Source organism: Mytilus californianus, unplaced genomic scaffold (genome assembly GCF_021869535.1).
Source record: "Mytilus californianus isolate M0D057914Y unplaced genomic scaffold, xbMytCali1.0.p SCAF_8, whole genome shotgun sequence".
NCBI classification, from domain to species: Eukaryota; Metazoa; Mollusca; class Bivalvia; order Mytilida; family Mytilidae; genus Mytilus; species Mytilus californianus.
This window is the reverse complement of record NW_026262734.1, coordinates 9,662,708-9,680,205: the sequence shown is the minus strand read 5'-3', so window position 1 is coordinate 9,680,205 and position 17,498 is coordinate 9,662,708. Positions and strand designations below refer to the sequence as shown.

At 33.0% G+C, this 17,498-nt stretch overlaps 1 protein-coding gene and 1 long non-coding RNA gene across 2 annotated transcripts in view; one reads left to right on the top strand and one right to left on the bottom strand.

Moving 5' to 3' along the window:
* The window catches only part of LOC127710448 (lysophospholipase D GDPD1-like), a 22,578-nt gene extending 12,077 nt beyond the window's left edge, over positions 1–10,501 (top strand). Inside the window, exon 10 of the mRNA XM_052216303.1 lies at positions 7,220–10,501. Within this exon, the coding sequence (XP_052072263.1) occupies positions 7,220–7,366 (147 nt within the window). The 3' untranslated portion in view covers positions 7,367–10,501. The remainder of the gene's footprint in view (positions 1–7,219) is intronic.
* Positions 7,448–17,498, bottom strand: LOC127710453 (uncharacterized). The gene is made up of 3 exons (XR_007986197.1): positions 17,337–17,498; positions 7,625–11,481; positions 7,448–7,545 (listed from the first exon to the last, which is right to left on the bottom strand). It is a non-coding gene; the product is annotated as an uncharacterized LOC127710453 (long non-coding RNA).

Below are 17,498 nucleotides of genomic sequence, written 5' to 3'. Positions count from 1 at the left end.
ACAAAAATTTACGAAAAATGGTTAAAAGTTGACTATAAAGGGCAATAACTCCTTAAGGGGTCAACTGACCATTTTGGTCAAGTTGACTTATTTGTAGATCTTACTTTGCTGAACATTATTGCTGTTTACAGTTTATCTCTATCTATAATAATATTCAAGATAATAACCAAAAACGGCAAAATTTCCTTAAAATTACCAATTCAGGGACAGCAACCCAACAACAGGTTGTCCGATTCATCTGAAATTTTCAGGGCAGATAGATCTTGACCTCATGAACAATTTTATCCTCGTCAGATTTGCTCTAAATGCTTTGGTTTCAGAGATATAAGCCAAAATCTACATTTTACCCCTATGTTCTATTTTTAGCCATGGCGGCCATCTTGGTTGGTTGGCCGGGTCACCGGACACATTTTTGTCGAGCCTGCGACTTTTGTCGCAGAAAGCTCGACATAGGGATAGTGATCCGGCGGCGGCTACGGCGGCGGCGGCGTTAGCTAACTTCTTAAAAGCTTTATATTTTAGAAGGTGGAAGGTCTGGATGCTTCATACTTTGTATATGGATGCCTCATGTTACGAAGTTTCCGTCAGTCACATGTCCAATGTCCTTGACCTCATTTTCATGGTTCAGTGACTACTTGAAAAAAAAGTTAAGATTTTTTGTAATGTTAGATTCTCTCTTATTATAAGTAATAGGATAACTATATTTGGTGTAATGTTAGATTCTCTCTTATTATAAGTAATAGGATAACTATATTTGGTATGTGCGTACCTTGCAAGGTCCTCATGCCCGTCAGACAGTTTTCTCTTGACCTCGACCTCATTTCATGGATCAGTGAACAAGGTTAAGTTTTGGTGGTCAAGTCCATATCTCAGATACTATAAGCAATAGGTCTAGTATATTCGGTGTATGGAAGGACTGTAAGGTGTACATGTCCAACTGGCAGGTGTCATCCGACCTTGACCTCATTTTCATGGTTCAGTGGTTATAGTTAAGTTTTTGTGTTTTGGTCTGTTTTTCTTATACTGTATGCCATAGGTCTACTATATTTGGTGTATGGAATGATTGTAAGGTGTACATGTCTAGCGGGCAGGTGTCATCTGACCTTGACCTCATTTTCATGGTTCAGTGGTCAAAGTTAAGTTTTTGAGTTTTGGTCTTTTTTTCTAGTACTATATGCAATAGTTCAACTATATTTGGTATGTGCGTACCTTGCAAGGTCCTCATGCCCGTCAGACAGTTTTCACTTGACCTCGACCTCATTTCATGGATCAGTGAACAAGGTTAAGTTTTGGTGGTCAAGTCCATATCTCAGATACTATAAGCAATAGGTCTAGTATATTCGGTGTATGGAAGGACTGTAAGGTGTACATGTCCAACTGGCAGGTGTCATCTGACCTTGACCTCATTTTCATGGTTCAGTGGTTATAGTTAAGTTTTTGTGTTTTGGTTTGTTTTTCTTATACTGTATGCCATAGGTCTACTATATTTGGTGTATGGAATGATTGTAAGGTGTACATGTCTAGCGGGCAGGTGTCATCTGACCTTGACCTCATTTTCATGGTTCAGTGGTCAAAGTTAAGTTTTTTGAGTTTTGGTCCTTTTTTAGCTCACCTGACCTGAAAGGTCAAGTGAGCTTTTCTCATCACTTTGCGTCCGTCGTCCGTCGTCCGTCGTCCGTCGTCCGTCGTCCGTAAACTTTTACAAAAATCTTCTCCTCTGAAACTACTGGGCCAAATTTAACCAAACTTGGCCACAATCATCATTGGGGTATCTAGTTTTAAAAATGTGTGGCGTGACCCGGTCAACCAACCAAGATGGCCGCCACGGCTAAAAATAAAACATAGGGGTAAAATGCAGTTTTTAGCTTATAACTCAAAAACCAAAGCATTAAGAGCAAATCTGACATGGGGTAAAATTGTTCATCAGGTCAAGATCTATCTGCCCTGAAATTTTCAGATGAATCGGACAACCCGTTATTGTGTTGCTGCCCCTGAATTGGTAATTTTAAGGAAATTTTGCTGTTTTTGGTTATTATCTTGAATATTATTATAGATAGAGATAAACTGTAAACAGCAATAATGTTCAGCAAAGTAAGATTTACAAATAAGTCAATATAACCGAAATGGTCAGTTGACCCCTTTAGGAGTAATTGCCCTTTATAGTCAATTTTTAACCATTTTTCGTAAATCTTAGTAATCTTTTACAAAAATCTTCTCCTCTGAAAAAACTGGGCCAAATTAAACCAAACTTGGCCACAATCATCATTGGGGTATCTAGTTTAAATAATGTGTGGCATGACCCGGCCAACCAACCAAGATGGCCGCCACAGCTAAAAATAAAACATAGGGGTAAAATGCAGTTTTTGGCTTATAACTCAAAAACCAAAGCATTTAGAGCAAATCTGACATGAAGTAAAATTGTTTATCAGGTCAAGATCTATCTGCCCTGAAATTTTCAGATGAATCGAACAACCTGTTGTTGGGTTGCTGCCCCTGAATTGGTAATTTTAAGAAAATTTTGCTGTTTTTGGTTATTATCTTGAATATTATTATAGATAGAGATAAACTGTAAACAGCAATAATGTTCAGCAAAGTAAGATTAACAAATAAGTCAACATGACTGAAATGGTCAGTTGACCCCTTTAGGAGTTATTGCCCTTTATAGTCAATTTTTAACAATTTTTCGTAAATCTTAGTAATCTTTTACAAAAATCTTCTCCTCTGAAAATCCGTGGCCAAATTAAACCAAACTTGGCCACAATCATCATTTGGTTATCTAGTTTTCAAAATGTGTGGCGTGACCTGGTCAACCAACCAAGATGGCCGCCACGGCTAAAAATAGAACATAGGGGTAAAATTCAGTTTTTGGCTTTTAACTCAAAAACCAAAGCATTTAAAGCAAATCTGACATGAAGTAAAATTGTTTATCAGGTCAAGATCTATCTGCCCTGAAATTTTCAGATGAATCGGACAACCCGTTATTGGGTTGCTGCCCCTGAATTGGTAATTTTAAGGAAATTTTGCTGTTTTTATACGACCGCAAAAATTAAAAATTTTTTGGTCGTATATTGGTATGACGTTGGCGTCGTCGTCGTCGTCGTCGTCGTCGTCGTCGTCGTCGTCCGGCGTCGTCGTCGTCCGGCGTCGTCTGGCGTCGTCCGAAGACACATTGGTTTTCGCACTCTAACTTTAGTTTAAGTTAATGGATCTCCATGAAATTTTACCATAAGGTTCAATACCACGAAAGGAAGGTTGGGATTGATTTTGGGGGTTATGGTACCAACAGTTAAGGAATTAGGGGCCAAAAAGGGGCCAAAAATAAGCATTTTTGTAACTTCCAGACAATAAGTTGTGTGTAAGTGTATGGATCTCTCTGACATTGAACCACAAGGTTCCATATCACATAGGGAAGGCTGTAATTGATTTTGGGGGTATTTGCCTCAAAATTTTAGGAATTAGGGGCCAAAAAAGGGGCAAAAAACAAGCATTTTTCTAGTTTCATGACAATTACTTGTGTGTAAGTGTTTGGATATTTCTTAAATTGTACTACAAGGTTCCATATCACAAAGGGAAAGCTGGAATTGAGTTTGGGGGTAATTGCCCGAAACGTTTAGGAATTGGGGGCCAAAAAGGGGCCAAAAATAAGCATTTTTCTAGTTTCCAGACAATAACTTGTGTTCAATTGTATGGATCTCTCTGAAATTGTACTGCAAGATACCATACCACAAAGGGAAGGCTGGGATTGAGTTTGGGGTGATGAATCATAAGGGGGTTCAAAAAATTTGGGGGGGGGGGGGTTTCTTTTTTTTTCTTTTTTTCCTTTTTTTTTTCTTTTTTTCCTTTTTTTTTTCTTTTAAAATTTTCCATTTTAAGTTGGTTATTTCTGATTTATATTTAAAAGCAAATAATAATGATATGGTAGGAAATACACACCAAACAGGATGTGTAAATTATTATACAATAAGTATTGTGCAATAGCAAGAAATTTTCAATTGCACAGTATTGCACAATAGCAAGAAATCTTCAATTGCACAGTATTGCGCAATAGCAAGAAATCTTCAATTGCACAGTATTGCGCAATAGCAAGAAATATCCAATAGCACAATATTGCGCAATAGCAAGAAATTGTCAATTGTACAGTATTGCGCAATAGCAAGAAATATTCAATTGCACAGTATTGTGCAAAAGAATATACTTTGTATAAATTGCTTATTTCTTGATCAATTTCAATGGGGTTTTATTCTTGAATTCTTGGGGTTCTTTAATATGCTGAATCTAACCATGTATTAAGTTTTTGGATTTTGGGCCCTGTTTTTAAATTGGTCCACATTGAGGTCCAAAGGGTCCAAAATTTAACTTTGTTTGATTTCATCAAAAATTGAATTATTGGGGTTCTGTGATATGCCGAATCTAACCATGTATTTAGATTCTTAATTTTTGGTTCCGTTTTCAAATTGGTCTACATAAAGGTCCAAAGGGTCCAAAATTAAAGTTAGTTTGATTTTAACAAAAATTGAATATTTAGGGTTCTTTGATATGCTGAATCTAAACATGTGTTTAGATTTTTGATTATGGGCCCAGTTTTCAAGTTGGTCCAAATCGGTGTCCAAAATTAAACTTTGTTTGATTTCAACAAAAATTGAATATATGGGGTTCTTTGATATGCTGAATCTAACCATGTATTTAGATTTTTGATTTTTGGGCCCCGTTATCAACTTTGTCCACATTGAGATCAAAAGGGTCCAAAATTAAACTTTGTTTGATTTCATCAAAAATTGAATTCTTGGGGTTCTTTGATATGCTGAATCTAACCATGTATTTAGATTTTGGATATTGGACCATAATAGGTGAATGTCCAATTTAAAATTTTTAAGTTCTTAGACCACATTCATTCTGTGTCAGAAACCTATGCTGTGTCAAATATTTAATCACAATCCAAATTCAGAGCTGTATCAAGCTTGAATGTTGTGTCCATACTTGCCCCAACTGTTCAGGGTTCGACCTCTGCGGTCGTATCAAGCTGCGCCCTGCGGAGCATTTTATTGGTTATTATCTTGAATATTATTATAGATAGAGATAAACTGTAAAAAACAATAAATGTCGGCAAAGTAAGATCTACAAATAAGTCAACATGACCGAAATTGTCAGTTGACCCTTTTAGGAGTTATTGCCCTTTATAGTCAATTTTTAACCATTTTTTCGTAAATCTTAGTAATCTTTTACAAAAATCTTCTCCTCTGAAACTACTGGGCCAAGTTAATTATAGATAGAGATAATTGTAAGCAGGAAAAATGTTCAGTAAATTAAGATGTACAAACACGTCACCATCACCAAAACACAATTTTGTCATGAATCCATCTGCGTCCTTTGTTTAATATTCACATAGACCAAGGTGAGCGACACAGGCTCTTTAGAGCCTCTAGTTCTAATACTATATGCAATAGTTCAACTATATTTGGTGTATGGAAATATTTTATGATCTATTTGGCAGTCACACAGGTTTTATTTGACCTTGACCTCATTTTCAAGGTTCATTGCTCAGTGTTAAGTTTTTGTGTTTCAGTCTGTTTTTCTTAAACTATAAGCAATAGGTCAATTATATTTGTTGTATGGAAGAATTGGTAGCTGTACATGCCTGCCTAGCATGGTTCATCTGACCTTGACCTCATTTTCATGGTTCATTGGTCAATGTTTAGTTTACTTGGTTAATGTTAAGTTTATGTGACAGTTGTAATAAAGCTTTATATTTAGGACTATCAACATAATATCAATGATTAGTAAAGAAGGCGAGACATTTCAGCGTGTGCACTCTTGTTTAAACTAGATACCCCAATGATGATTGTGGCCAAGTTTGGTTAAATTTGGCCAAGTAGTTTCAGAGGAGAAGATTTTTGTAAAAGATTACAAAAATTTACAAAAAATGGTTAAAAATTGACTATAAAGGGCAATAACTCCTTAAGGGGTCAACTGACCATTTTGGTCAAGTTGACTTATTTGTAGATCTTACTTTGCTGAACATTATTGCTGTTTACAGTTTATCTCTATCTATAATAATATTCAAGATAATAACCAAAAACGGCAAAATTTCCTTAAAATTACAAATTCAGGGACAGCAACGGGTTGTTCGATTCATCTGAAAATTTCAGGGCAGATAGATCTTGACCTGATAAACAATTTTACCCCATGTCAGATTTGCTCTAAATGCTTTGGTTTCAGAGATATAAGCCAAAATCTACATTTTACCCCTATGTTCTATTTTTAGCCATGGCGGCCATCTTGGTTGGTTGACTGGATCACCGGACACATTTTTTAAATTAGATACCCCAATGATGATTGTGACCAAGTTTGGTTAAATTTGATCCAGTAGTTTCAGAGGAGAAGATTTTTGTAAAAGTTTACGGACGACGGACGCAGGACGACGGACGACGGACGCAAAGTGATGAGAAAAGCTCACTTGACCTTTCAAGTCAGGTGAGCTAAAAAAACAGAGGAAATTAGTGAAGGTTTTTAATGACAGAGACAGACTCAACCTGTTTTAGGACCTGGTGAAAATAACCATGCAGAGGTATAAATGCTTTTTGAACTGTACCTTCTACACAGCAACAATCCTGTATCACTGACATAGCTTACTAGTATATATGTTATGGCCGCCTATGTAAATGGCAACACACTATACCATTGTAGACTGATGTTCCAAACTTGCAAATCCACTTCAAACATACAAATCAAGATAAAAATCATGAGAGAATGGATTAAACTCAAAACAGTACTTGACCTAAGTAATATGTCCTTTAAACCATATTCTGCCATTGAGTCATTATCATTAAGATCTCTCATCATACTATACATGCAGGCATATTATATATTTTCCTCTTCTAAGTTTTTCATTTGATGGAGAGAGAAAAAAAGTAATTTTTATGTAAGACCATGTATTCATTACTGTTGCTAAACTCTGATTGTGCAAAGAATGGGATGGGGAAGATGGAAATAACACCTCATACATTTTGTGCATTTAAAGCGCTTTATTGGTATATTGGAGTTTTTTTTAAGGAAAAATATAATATTTCCTGTGAAACAATAAGAAATCAGCGTCTTCTGTCTGTAAATAATCTTCCTTTCCAGTTTTTAATGCCATAATCGGTGTCATATGACTGGAATACTGACTAGTATTTACTATAATGCTTACATTTTAAACCAATGAATTTGATTTATTTTACAGACATACTTGTGGGTTTTAAATGATGAGGAGGAATATACTAGGGCCTTCAGACTGGGAGCTGATGGTGTGATGACAGACTTTCCAACAAAACTGAAAAAATATTTAGACTGTCACCCTGAATATAAAAGTCAGAAGTCAGATGTATAACATAGGGCTTTTATATTAGAATCAAAAACTTTGTTTATATCAAATGATATTTTGCTTGAACCTAAAACACTTTGTTGTAGCAACCAATATTTTGCTTGAAACAAAATTCCTCTGTTGTATAAAACAAATAATGCTTGAACCAATACCACTTGTTGTACCAAACAATATTTAGCTTGAACCTGAATTTCTTTGTCATACCAAACAATATTTAGCTTGAACCAATACCACTTGTTGTACCATACAATATTAAGCTTGAACCTGAATTTCTTTGTCATACCAAACAATATTTAGCTTGAACCAAATTTCTCTGTCATACCAAACAATATTTTGCTTGAACCAAATTTCTCTGTCATACAAAACAATATTTTGCTTGAATCAAATTTCTCTGTCATACCAAACAATATTTTGATTGAACCGAAATTTCTTTGTCGTACCAAACAATATTTTGATTGAACCAAAATTTCTTTGTTGTACCAAACAATATTTTGATTGAACCGAAATTTCTTTGTCGTACCAAACAATATTTTGATTGAACCGAAATTTCTTTGTCGTACCAAACAATATTTTGATTGAACCGAAATTTCTTTGATGTACCAACAATATTTTTCTTGAACCAAAATTTTTATTGTATGTTGTTTTTGTATGGGGCTAAATTTAAAACATCCTTTTATACTCTACTTGAACAAAGGGCAATTGATAACTATTGCCATCGCTTACCTCTGCACGGTGTTTTTTTCATTGTTGTCCTGCAATGTTTTTTCAATTATTACCATGAAACCATTTAGCTAATCAAAACCAAGTTTGACCACAATTATAATATCAAAATTTAGCAATGATCAGATTTTCCATTGCATGTTAATGTTGTATGGGGCCAAATTAAAAAATATCTTTTTATGTTCTACTTGACCAAAGGGCAATTGATAGCTATTGTCGAAATTCAAGCCCCTGCAGTGTGTTTTGCCATTATTGCCCTGCAATATTTATTTCAATTATCACCCTTAAACCATTTGGCCAATCAAAACCAAGTTATCAAAATTTAGATGTTGCATGATAAGAAATGGGAATTTTTTGTTGTTTTTTCAATCAATTTCAGTAATTAGGTTAAAAAGCAAAAATTTTTCCTTTTATAAATTCAATCTTTAAGAAGATTAGAATGAGGGCAAAAACACTAAAATAAAACCTTTAAAAAGAATTTGAACTAACAAATCATGAAATTTAATCTCTGTTAAAATAAAGAACTTTTTCATTAAGGAGTTTCACTAAATAATAAGAGAATTTAGTAGGATATATGCTTACTTTTATTATGTACTAGCTGATGTTATGTCACAGGTACAAATATATGTCAATTATGATGTCTGCATGAGGTAAAAGATTTTTTACAAAGGTTTACAAATATATGTCTAAACTTTATAAAAAAAAACACTGTTTTTTTTTTTAGCTTTCATCACTTGGTGTCTGGTATCCTCTGTTAACTTTTACAAAAATCTTCTCCTCTGAAACAACTGGGCCTATTGGAACCAAAGTTGGCAACAATCATTCTTGGGTATCTTATTAAGAAGTGTGTCTGATGATTCCCACCTGGCAACCAACACGACCATCAAGGCTAAAAATAAAATATAGGACTGAAATTTTTTTAATGCAAGTATTTTGAAAACCATTATAGATAAAGAAAATCTCAGGCAAAAATTCACATCAAGGTCTACCTACTTTCAATCTTGACCAAAATTGTCCTTATAGGTGTTATTGATTTTAAATGACAATTTTAACCAATTTTATGGGTTTTTGTTTTCTACTGTCTTGATTGATTCAATGAATGATATTTGTAACATATAAGTCAATGGTCTAAAAGTCTAAATCTAGTATAGAATGGTTTTTAACAATCATATATAGATTTTCTAAGCTCACCTGGCCTTCCATTGACCATTCCTTATCATCCAACTTCCTTAAACTGATCTTATTTTTATTTCCTTTTCTGAAACTACTTATCCAATTTTAACAAAACTTGGCAGCAATTATGGAGGGAAGGTATTCTAAAAAACATTTAAATTTTATACATATTGCATGGACAAAAATGGATACCAGGGCAATCTTTGATTCTGATTTGCCATTTTTCAAGCTAGAAGGCAAAATGTTATGAAACTTTGGGACTGATGGTTAAAGACCCTCAACAATGTTCTTCATTCAATTTTTATCAAATAGCAAACTTGAAGGCATAGGTTGCACATGGTTCCCATTAAGACCCTTTGGAAAATCACATTCTCTCTCAAAACATCCTGGCAGTAATGATGTATGGAAGATCCCTTGTAAGTAATCATCATTTGGTTCTGATTTGATGGATTATAGAGACAATGTTAGATTCTGATTGACAAATTTCAAAAACCTTCTCTTCCAAACTGCAAGAAGGTGGTAGGATTTCAAACTTAAGTGGATTAAAACAAAGCAATAGAAAGTTAGATTTGTCAGAAGTTATCTTCTCTTGAGCAATTAGGGGATAAATATACTAGGTGAGCGATTTCAGGCTCCAGTTTTATAATATGTATTATCTCCTGAAGTAGATGACTTTTTGTAGCAAAGTTTTTTACTTTTAAATAAATTTTCATAAATATTTATTTTCAAATGACTTGCAGCATAAAACAGTTATCTTACAGCAAACTTTTTTGTAACATACATGTACTATCATATATAATTCATGGCAATCAGAGTATTTTGCAAGTGTTTGGCATCGTTATCTGTTATGAAAAAAGTAATTGTCTATTTGTCATCACAGTAGCATTAAACAGTATTCTTCTTTAGAAATCCAAAAAGGGAATATACATTGTATTATTGTAGTGAATAAACCATTTACAGTACTAGTATTGAAATTTTAGCTGTCATCAATAACTGTGATTGATGGTTGCAATAATCTTTTTTATGACTTACTACTACATTGTCATAAAACTAACTTCTACCACTTTAATAGTTGAATATTGCTATGTATATTATAATAATATGGTACAGTCTCCTGATGTGAACTTGTTATACACATAACCTGCCCTAGCCCACCTTTCCATGACCATGTAAACTTTTGTCATTGTTGTTTTTATAGTATATTGTTATTTATTTATTGATATTGTAAAAATAAAATGTAGAATTTGTTTTGTTACTTAAATACTTATCATTTGTATGCCCAATATAACAAAAACCATGAATTCAAGTACTGGTATTCCCAAAAATAAATATTTTTCTCAATCCACAAAAAAATTGATATTAGCAAAAATAAAATGAATCCACAATAGGTTGATAAGTATACACATTGATTATATATGCTACATCAGGTTCAATATATGAGATTATACTTTTAGATGTTTCTCTGCTTATACAATTTTTTAACAATAGTCCTGAGGTTTTGAGTTGAAATGGTTGATTTGAAGTGCAATTAAAAACTGACAACTATTCATAAAATACCTTATTTATAACTGTTTAACAAAAAACTTAGCTGCTTTATTGTCACCCATATTTGTGAAAACGATTTCATCATTAACTTTATATTCATCATATCTAACCGTGTACAAATTTTCAAAATCAAATTTCTCAAAGATTTTCTGTGATATGTTGGAAGTACATTCACCAGCAATGCACACTTGGGTAAATCCTAGTTCTTTACAAAATGCTAGTGAAGCCTGCATTAATTTAGAGGCTATTCCACGCCCATGGTAATTCTTCCCCGTCGACAAATGAAGAAAATGTACTGCCTTTTTAACACCAAAATGTTTAAATACATTCTTTTCCTCCCATTTGTGTGCCAGAAAAGTTCTGATCTTTTTCAAATTTTCATTTTGAATCTGCGGTACTGCTGTGTGGTCTGCTTCATTTAATATTTCTATACACATTGTCCTACATCCTATGATATCGCCTGTAGTGTTGGACACCATTAAGATTGACAGATTGTCTTTTAAACGTGATGCAGTCCTTCTAGTTGTATCTTCACAAACTTTCAGGCCTACAGATTTGCATAAGGGTTCATCTATCCAAAAATTTTCTTTCAAAAACAAGATAAGACTATCCATGCGTTCTTCTGAGGATAATTCTAAATGCATACCAGAGAGATGTAATGAATTGCTGATTCCTTTCAAAACCTATGAAAATGAAAGTAATTTGTAATTCACATGTTTTATATTATGAAATGAGCATATATTTAAGCCTGCCTGATGTGCAGGAGCCTGTCCTTTGTCATGAACCTCGTTAACTGTTTATTCTAAGGTAAACATTAAATAAATGTGGATAGTGTCCACATGTGGACACAGATGATGCCCCTGCTTGCATATCATATAGTTATAAAGGGACATAACTGAAGAATGGTAAAAGTGACGCTACCCAAATTTGAAGTTGATCTGAGTTTTGTGGTAATAAGCATTGTGTGTAAGTCTCATAACATTTGGTTGAGGCTAACTTAAGAAGAGAACAGAAACTAAAAATGCAGCAATTTTTATATTTGTAAACACGCATAACTCTAGAACGGTTGTGTATAAGTTTTATAACATTTGGTTGAGACAAACTAAAAAATTCAGCAATTTTTATTTTTAGAAAGGGACATAACTCAAGAATGGTAACAAACTAAAGTTAGAAAACGGAAACAAAAAATTTGTACTTGATCTTAGTTTTGTGGTAACGAAAATTTTGTATAGGTTTCATAATGTTTGGTTGGGGCAAACTTCAGCCACAGAATGGAAACTAAAAATTTTGCAATTTTTCGATTTATAAAGGGGCATAACTCAATAATGGTTAAAGTGACACTACCCAAATTCAACTCGATCTGTGTTTTATCAGTGGAAGTCAAAATAAAACATTGCATTGTATAAAGCATTGATTGTAGTTGATTCAACTATAATCATGGACAAAGGAAGATAACTCCAATTTTAAAAATAACTTGATATTTAGAAGAAAATAAAAATTTAGCAATTTTTCTATTTATAAAGGGGCATAACTCTAGAACGGTTAAAGTGACGCCACCAAAATTCAAACTTGATCTGTGTTTTGTGGTAATAAGCATTGTGTATAAGTTTCATAACATTTGGTTGAGGCAAACTTAAGTTAGAGAACGGAAACTAAACATTTTGCAATTTTTCCATTTACAAAGGGGCATAACTCTAGAACGGTTAAAGTGACGCCACCAAAATTCAAACTTGATCTGTGTTTTGTGGTAATAAGCATTGTGTATAAGTTTCATAACATTTGGTTGAGGCAAACTTAAGTTAGAGAACGGAAACTAAAAATTTAGCAATTTTTCCATTTATAGAGGGGCATAACTCTACAACGGTTTAAGTGACGCCACCAAAACTCAAACTTGATCTGTGTTTTGTGGTAATTAGCATTGTGTATAAGTTTCATAACGTTTGATTGAGGCAAACTCAAGTTAGAGAACGGAAACCAATTTTAGGACGTACGGACGGACGTACGTACAGACGGACAAGGGTAAAACTTAATGCCCCCACCGCTACGGCGGGGGCATAAAAATAGTTGAGATTTTATTATGTTTATTGTGTTTAAGACCATATAAGTGGTATAATGACACCAGTTTTGATCATTTGATTTACAGAACAGCTATTTAAACTCTGATACTATCATTCAAATAGATGTTTTAAAGGAAAGCAAGGATTTGTATAGTTACAAAGTTGAACTGTCTGCGAGTGTCATAGATGTAATGTCTGTGAGTGTCATTAGTTGTAATGTCCGTGAGCTTCCTTAGTTGTAATGTCTGTGAGCGTCATTAGATGTTATATATTTGTGTGTCATTAGTTGTAATGTCTGTGCCATAATTTGTACTATCTGTTGGTATCATTAGCTGTAATGTCCGTGATCGTCATTAGTTGTAATGTTCGTCGGTGTCATTAGTTGATATGTCATAAGATGTAATGTTTGTGCACTGAGTGTCATTAATTGTACTGTCCGTGAGCGTCATTAGATGTAATGTATTTGAGTGTCAGTAGCTGTAATGTCTGTGAGTGTCATAATTTGTACTATCTGTTGGTGTCATAAGTTGTAATGTTCGTTAGTAACATTAGTTGTAATGTCTGTGAGTACTATTAGTTGTGGTGTATGTCGATGTTATAAGTTACACTGTCCGTCGGTGTAATTTGTTGATATTTATGTCGATGTCATTTGTTATACTGACCATCAGTGTCATTGGTTGTAATGTATATCGATGTAATAAGTTATACTGTCCTTCGGTGTCATTGGTTGTAACTTATATCGATGTAATAAGTTATATTGTCCTTCGGCGTCAATGGTTGTAATTTATCGATGTTATAAGTTTTACTGACCGTCGATGTCATTGGTTGTAATGTATATCGATGTCATGAGTTATAATGTCTGTCAATGTAATTGGTTGTAATGTATATCGATGTAATAAGTTATACTGACTGTCTGTGTCATTGGTTGATATGTATATCGATGTCATAAGTTATATTTTACTGACTGTCGATATCATTGGTTATAATGTATATTGATGTCATAAGTGTAATTTTATTATCGATCAGTGCTTCATGTACAATTGGTCAACATTATCGTTGTATTGTTGATTGGTATGACTTATTGTACTATCACTCTGTGTAATCTATTGTACTATCGCTGTCCCCAGTTGTAATTTTGGTTTGTTTTATCAGTCTCACTATCAGTCGAGTTAATTTGTTATATCATCTTATAATATTATTCATTTTGTACAATCAATTGTTGTTCTTCGTGGTAATATAAATCGGTGTCTTCAGTTGTTCTTAAAAGTTACCATTAGTTGTTCCATTTTGACTGCTGTACCCCTATTTTTGACATTTTTACCTATTATGTCTGTTTGTTTTGTTCACACATTGTTGTCAATATAATGGAATTTTAGGCGACTGTCATACAAGTGAGAGATTTACCTAGCTATAAAAGGTTTAATCCATCATTTTCTACATAAGGAAATGCATTTACCAAGTCAGGAATATGATACTGTAAATTCAGAAATTATTGCGATGTTTTTATCATTGCGAAAAATGCGACAGGGTTGTAATCGCAATAATTTAAACTCGCATTTTGAAATTTTTTATTTGAATTAAACAGGAGTTTTCTCAATATCGCAAAAATTAAAATCGCATTTTAGTCTAAAATGACAAAATCGCAATAATAAATGCATGCAATAATTTCTAAATTTACAGTAGTTGTTTTCCATTCGTTTGATGTGTTTGAGCTTTCAATTTTGCCATTTGATAAAGGACTATCTGTTTTGAATTTTCTTGGAGTTCGGTATTTTTGTTATTTTACTTTTTAGTAGATATCTTTATTAATACTGTCAACCAGTTTCTTTAAGTGTACTCTCGGGCCGTGCCACATGTAAAAGCTAAGTCAAAAGTGTAATGCAAAAAATGATCAAAATGATCAACAGGACAAAATTCATATATCTACTCTGAAAATTTCAGAAAAATCTCTCAACCACTTTTAAAGCTCTTGCCCCTGATGTATCCATTTTTGATTCAGCCATGCTGGATCTATGCGACCACTCTGTTTTTGCAGATGGTGCAGAGTACTAAGTTGAAGACATATCATGAAACTAATTATGTGTTTTAAAGACTTGCAGAAACTTTATACACCATTTTAATCATCAACTGCAAACTTTTGACATGTTATTTGTCCTTAAATTAAGAAAATATTGGTCGAATAGTGACTTTTTTTAGATATACACTTGCATATAGTTCCTTTCTAAATCAAAATTTATAATAATTTACTATTTATGAATTAATGTGAAAAAATAATATACATCAATTTAATCAATTGATAAGAATTTTGAAAGTATTTTATTAGTATCTTATGCCTGTGCAAGTTATTGAAGAAAAATTGGGTCACTCAAGATGTGTATTGATATATATGTTGATTCCCACACTTTTTTTGAAATGCTATTACTCCAATTCTTCCTTTATTGATACTATACCAGTATGATTATCAACTCATAATTTTCAAACAATTACACTCAAAGGTGTAAGTATTATTGGAAACAACTCCAATCTTAATTCCCCACAGTTAATATCTCATGACCTGTTACATAATTAAATAGACACAATATATTACACACCTAACTGAATACACAAATTATTGACCTCAATAGTAAACCTACAAATGTATTATTTATTCTGATGTACACTACATTGAAATGATCTGTCAATTTTGTGTGTAAGCTAGCTGAACGATTAATCAAATGTGGGTTTTTTTAAAAGAAAAGACAAAAAATATAAAAATATGTAAAATAAAATGCAAGCTAATTTTATTTCACTTGTAAAATCAGTGTCATTATCATCATAATCAAGTTCTTTTTTTATAATGAATTTCTTTTTATTTGCACATGAGCACATTTATCAAGTTCTAATTAATTAGTTACAATTATCAGAAATTTGGTTGAAACAATAAACTAAAATTGCATAACTCTTACCTGAGCATAATCTGCAATAAAATTTATTTGTTTGTTCTCCATTCATTATATTGCCATTTAACAATAAATAGAAATACGTGTATCTCAGCATTAGGTATTTGTACATTAAAATTTGAATACAGGAAATGTATTTTTTCTAAATGAAGAATGAACAACAATTTAGATAAAAAAATAGTTATTATAAATTTGTGTTGTTAAGAAAGTGCACCACCAAGACCTCTTTCTGGAAATTATTAAGCCAATTATTATGAATGGCATATAAAAAGATATATCACTTGTTTGACAATTTCCCTTTCCATTCTTGTCAAAACCATTAAATCGCAAATATTTATCAAACAAAATCTGACAGTGTCTAAAATTGAAATATCAATATAAATATTTGCATCAATAGTGCAAATTTCCCTATTATTTGACAATAACATAAAACATTTACAGTAAGATTATGGAAATGAAAAGAGGAAAAAAATTTTGAAAAAAGAATGGTCAGAAAGAATATCAGACTAGCTATCAATATGGCTGGATCACAACATCGATGATGCTTTGATTTTCTATTTTTTGACCATTATCTTGAAAACTATAGCAGCTAGGTCAAACGTGTAAATGCATAAATGATCAGCATGATAAGATCTAACTACCCTGAAATTTCAGGGAAACAATAAAACCTATCTTTTTTTAACCTCACAGTTTTTGCATAGTCGTTGTATTGACAATTAATAGGAACTAGGTCTAAAACTGAAATGCAAAAAATATCAGCATGGCAAGATTTAACAACCACCTTGAACATTACAGAAAACATGTTTATCAGTTTGGAGTTCTTGCCCCTGCAATTACATTTTTTTTTCTAATTTTCGCAGATTTTTGTTGTTATCTTGGAAATTATAGGAGCAAAAAAGTTACAAGTGTAAATTGCCATTATGATAATCACGACAATATCTATCTGCTTTGAAACTTTAGGAAAATTTGACAATCGATTTCCGAGTTATTGCCCCTGAAATGTAAATTTTTATGGTTTTTGCAGTTTTTGGTTGTTACTTAATCAAATAAAGAAGCTAGGTTTTAAACGTGAATAGTACAAAAATTATCATCATCAAATAGAATAACTAGTATGTGCACAGAGGCGGATTTAAGGGGGCGCGGGCCCTCTGTTAAGCAGTCAGTGGACCCCCACTTATGAAAATTTCTGGATCCGCCACTGGTGCATACATAAAGTTTCTCATAAGCAGAATGGAACTTTTTCACCTGATGAGCGATACAGGCACAGAACTATGTGGGCCTTGTTTTGTACCTGCTCAGTATAAAAGCGTCTTTCTACCTGTTCAGTATACATATATCTACGTCATAACATTAGGAAAAAAATGATAACTTAACTCTCGAATAATGTTTTGTAAGCAAATGAAACAAGTGTACAGCATTGTTCGTCAGTAAGCCATACGAATATAACCCATGTCGATGACTATTTTAGAAATAGGTCAAATTTACATACAATGGCGAAATCCGAATAAATTTCCGTTTTCTTTTATTTCTGATCTTACTCACATCTTCTAATTCATGTCTTGGTCGTAGCTTATTTTCAGCCATATCTGAGTTGTTTACACCTTGATTCCGGTTTATACGGGTATTAACATCTGCTGCCGGTAATTTTCATCTGTAGCTATGTTCATCAAAATCTATATTAAAGGATAAGTTCAATGACCTTAA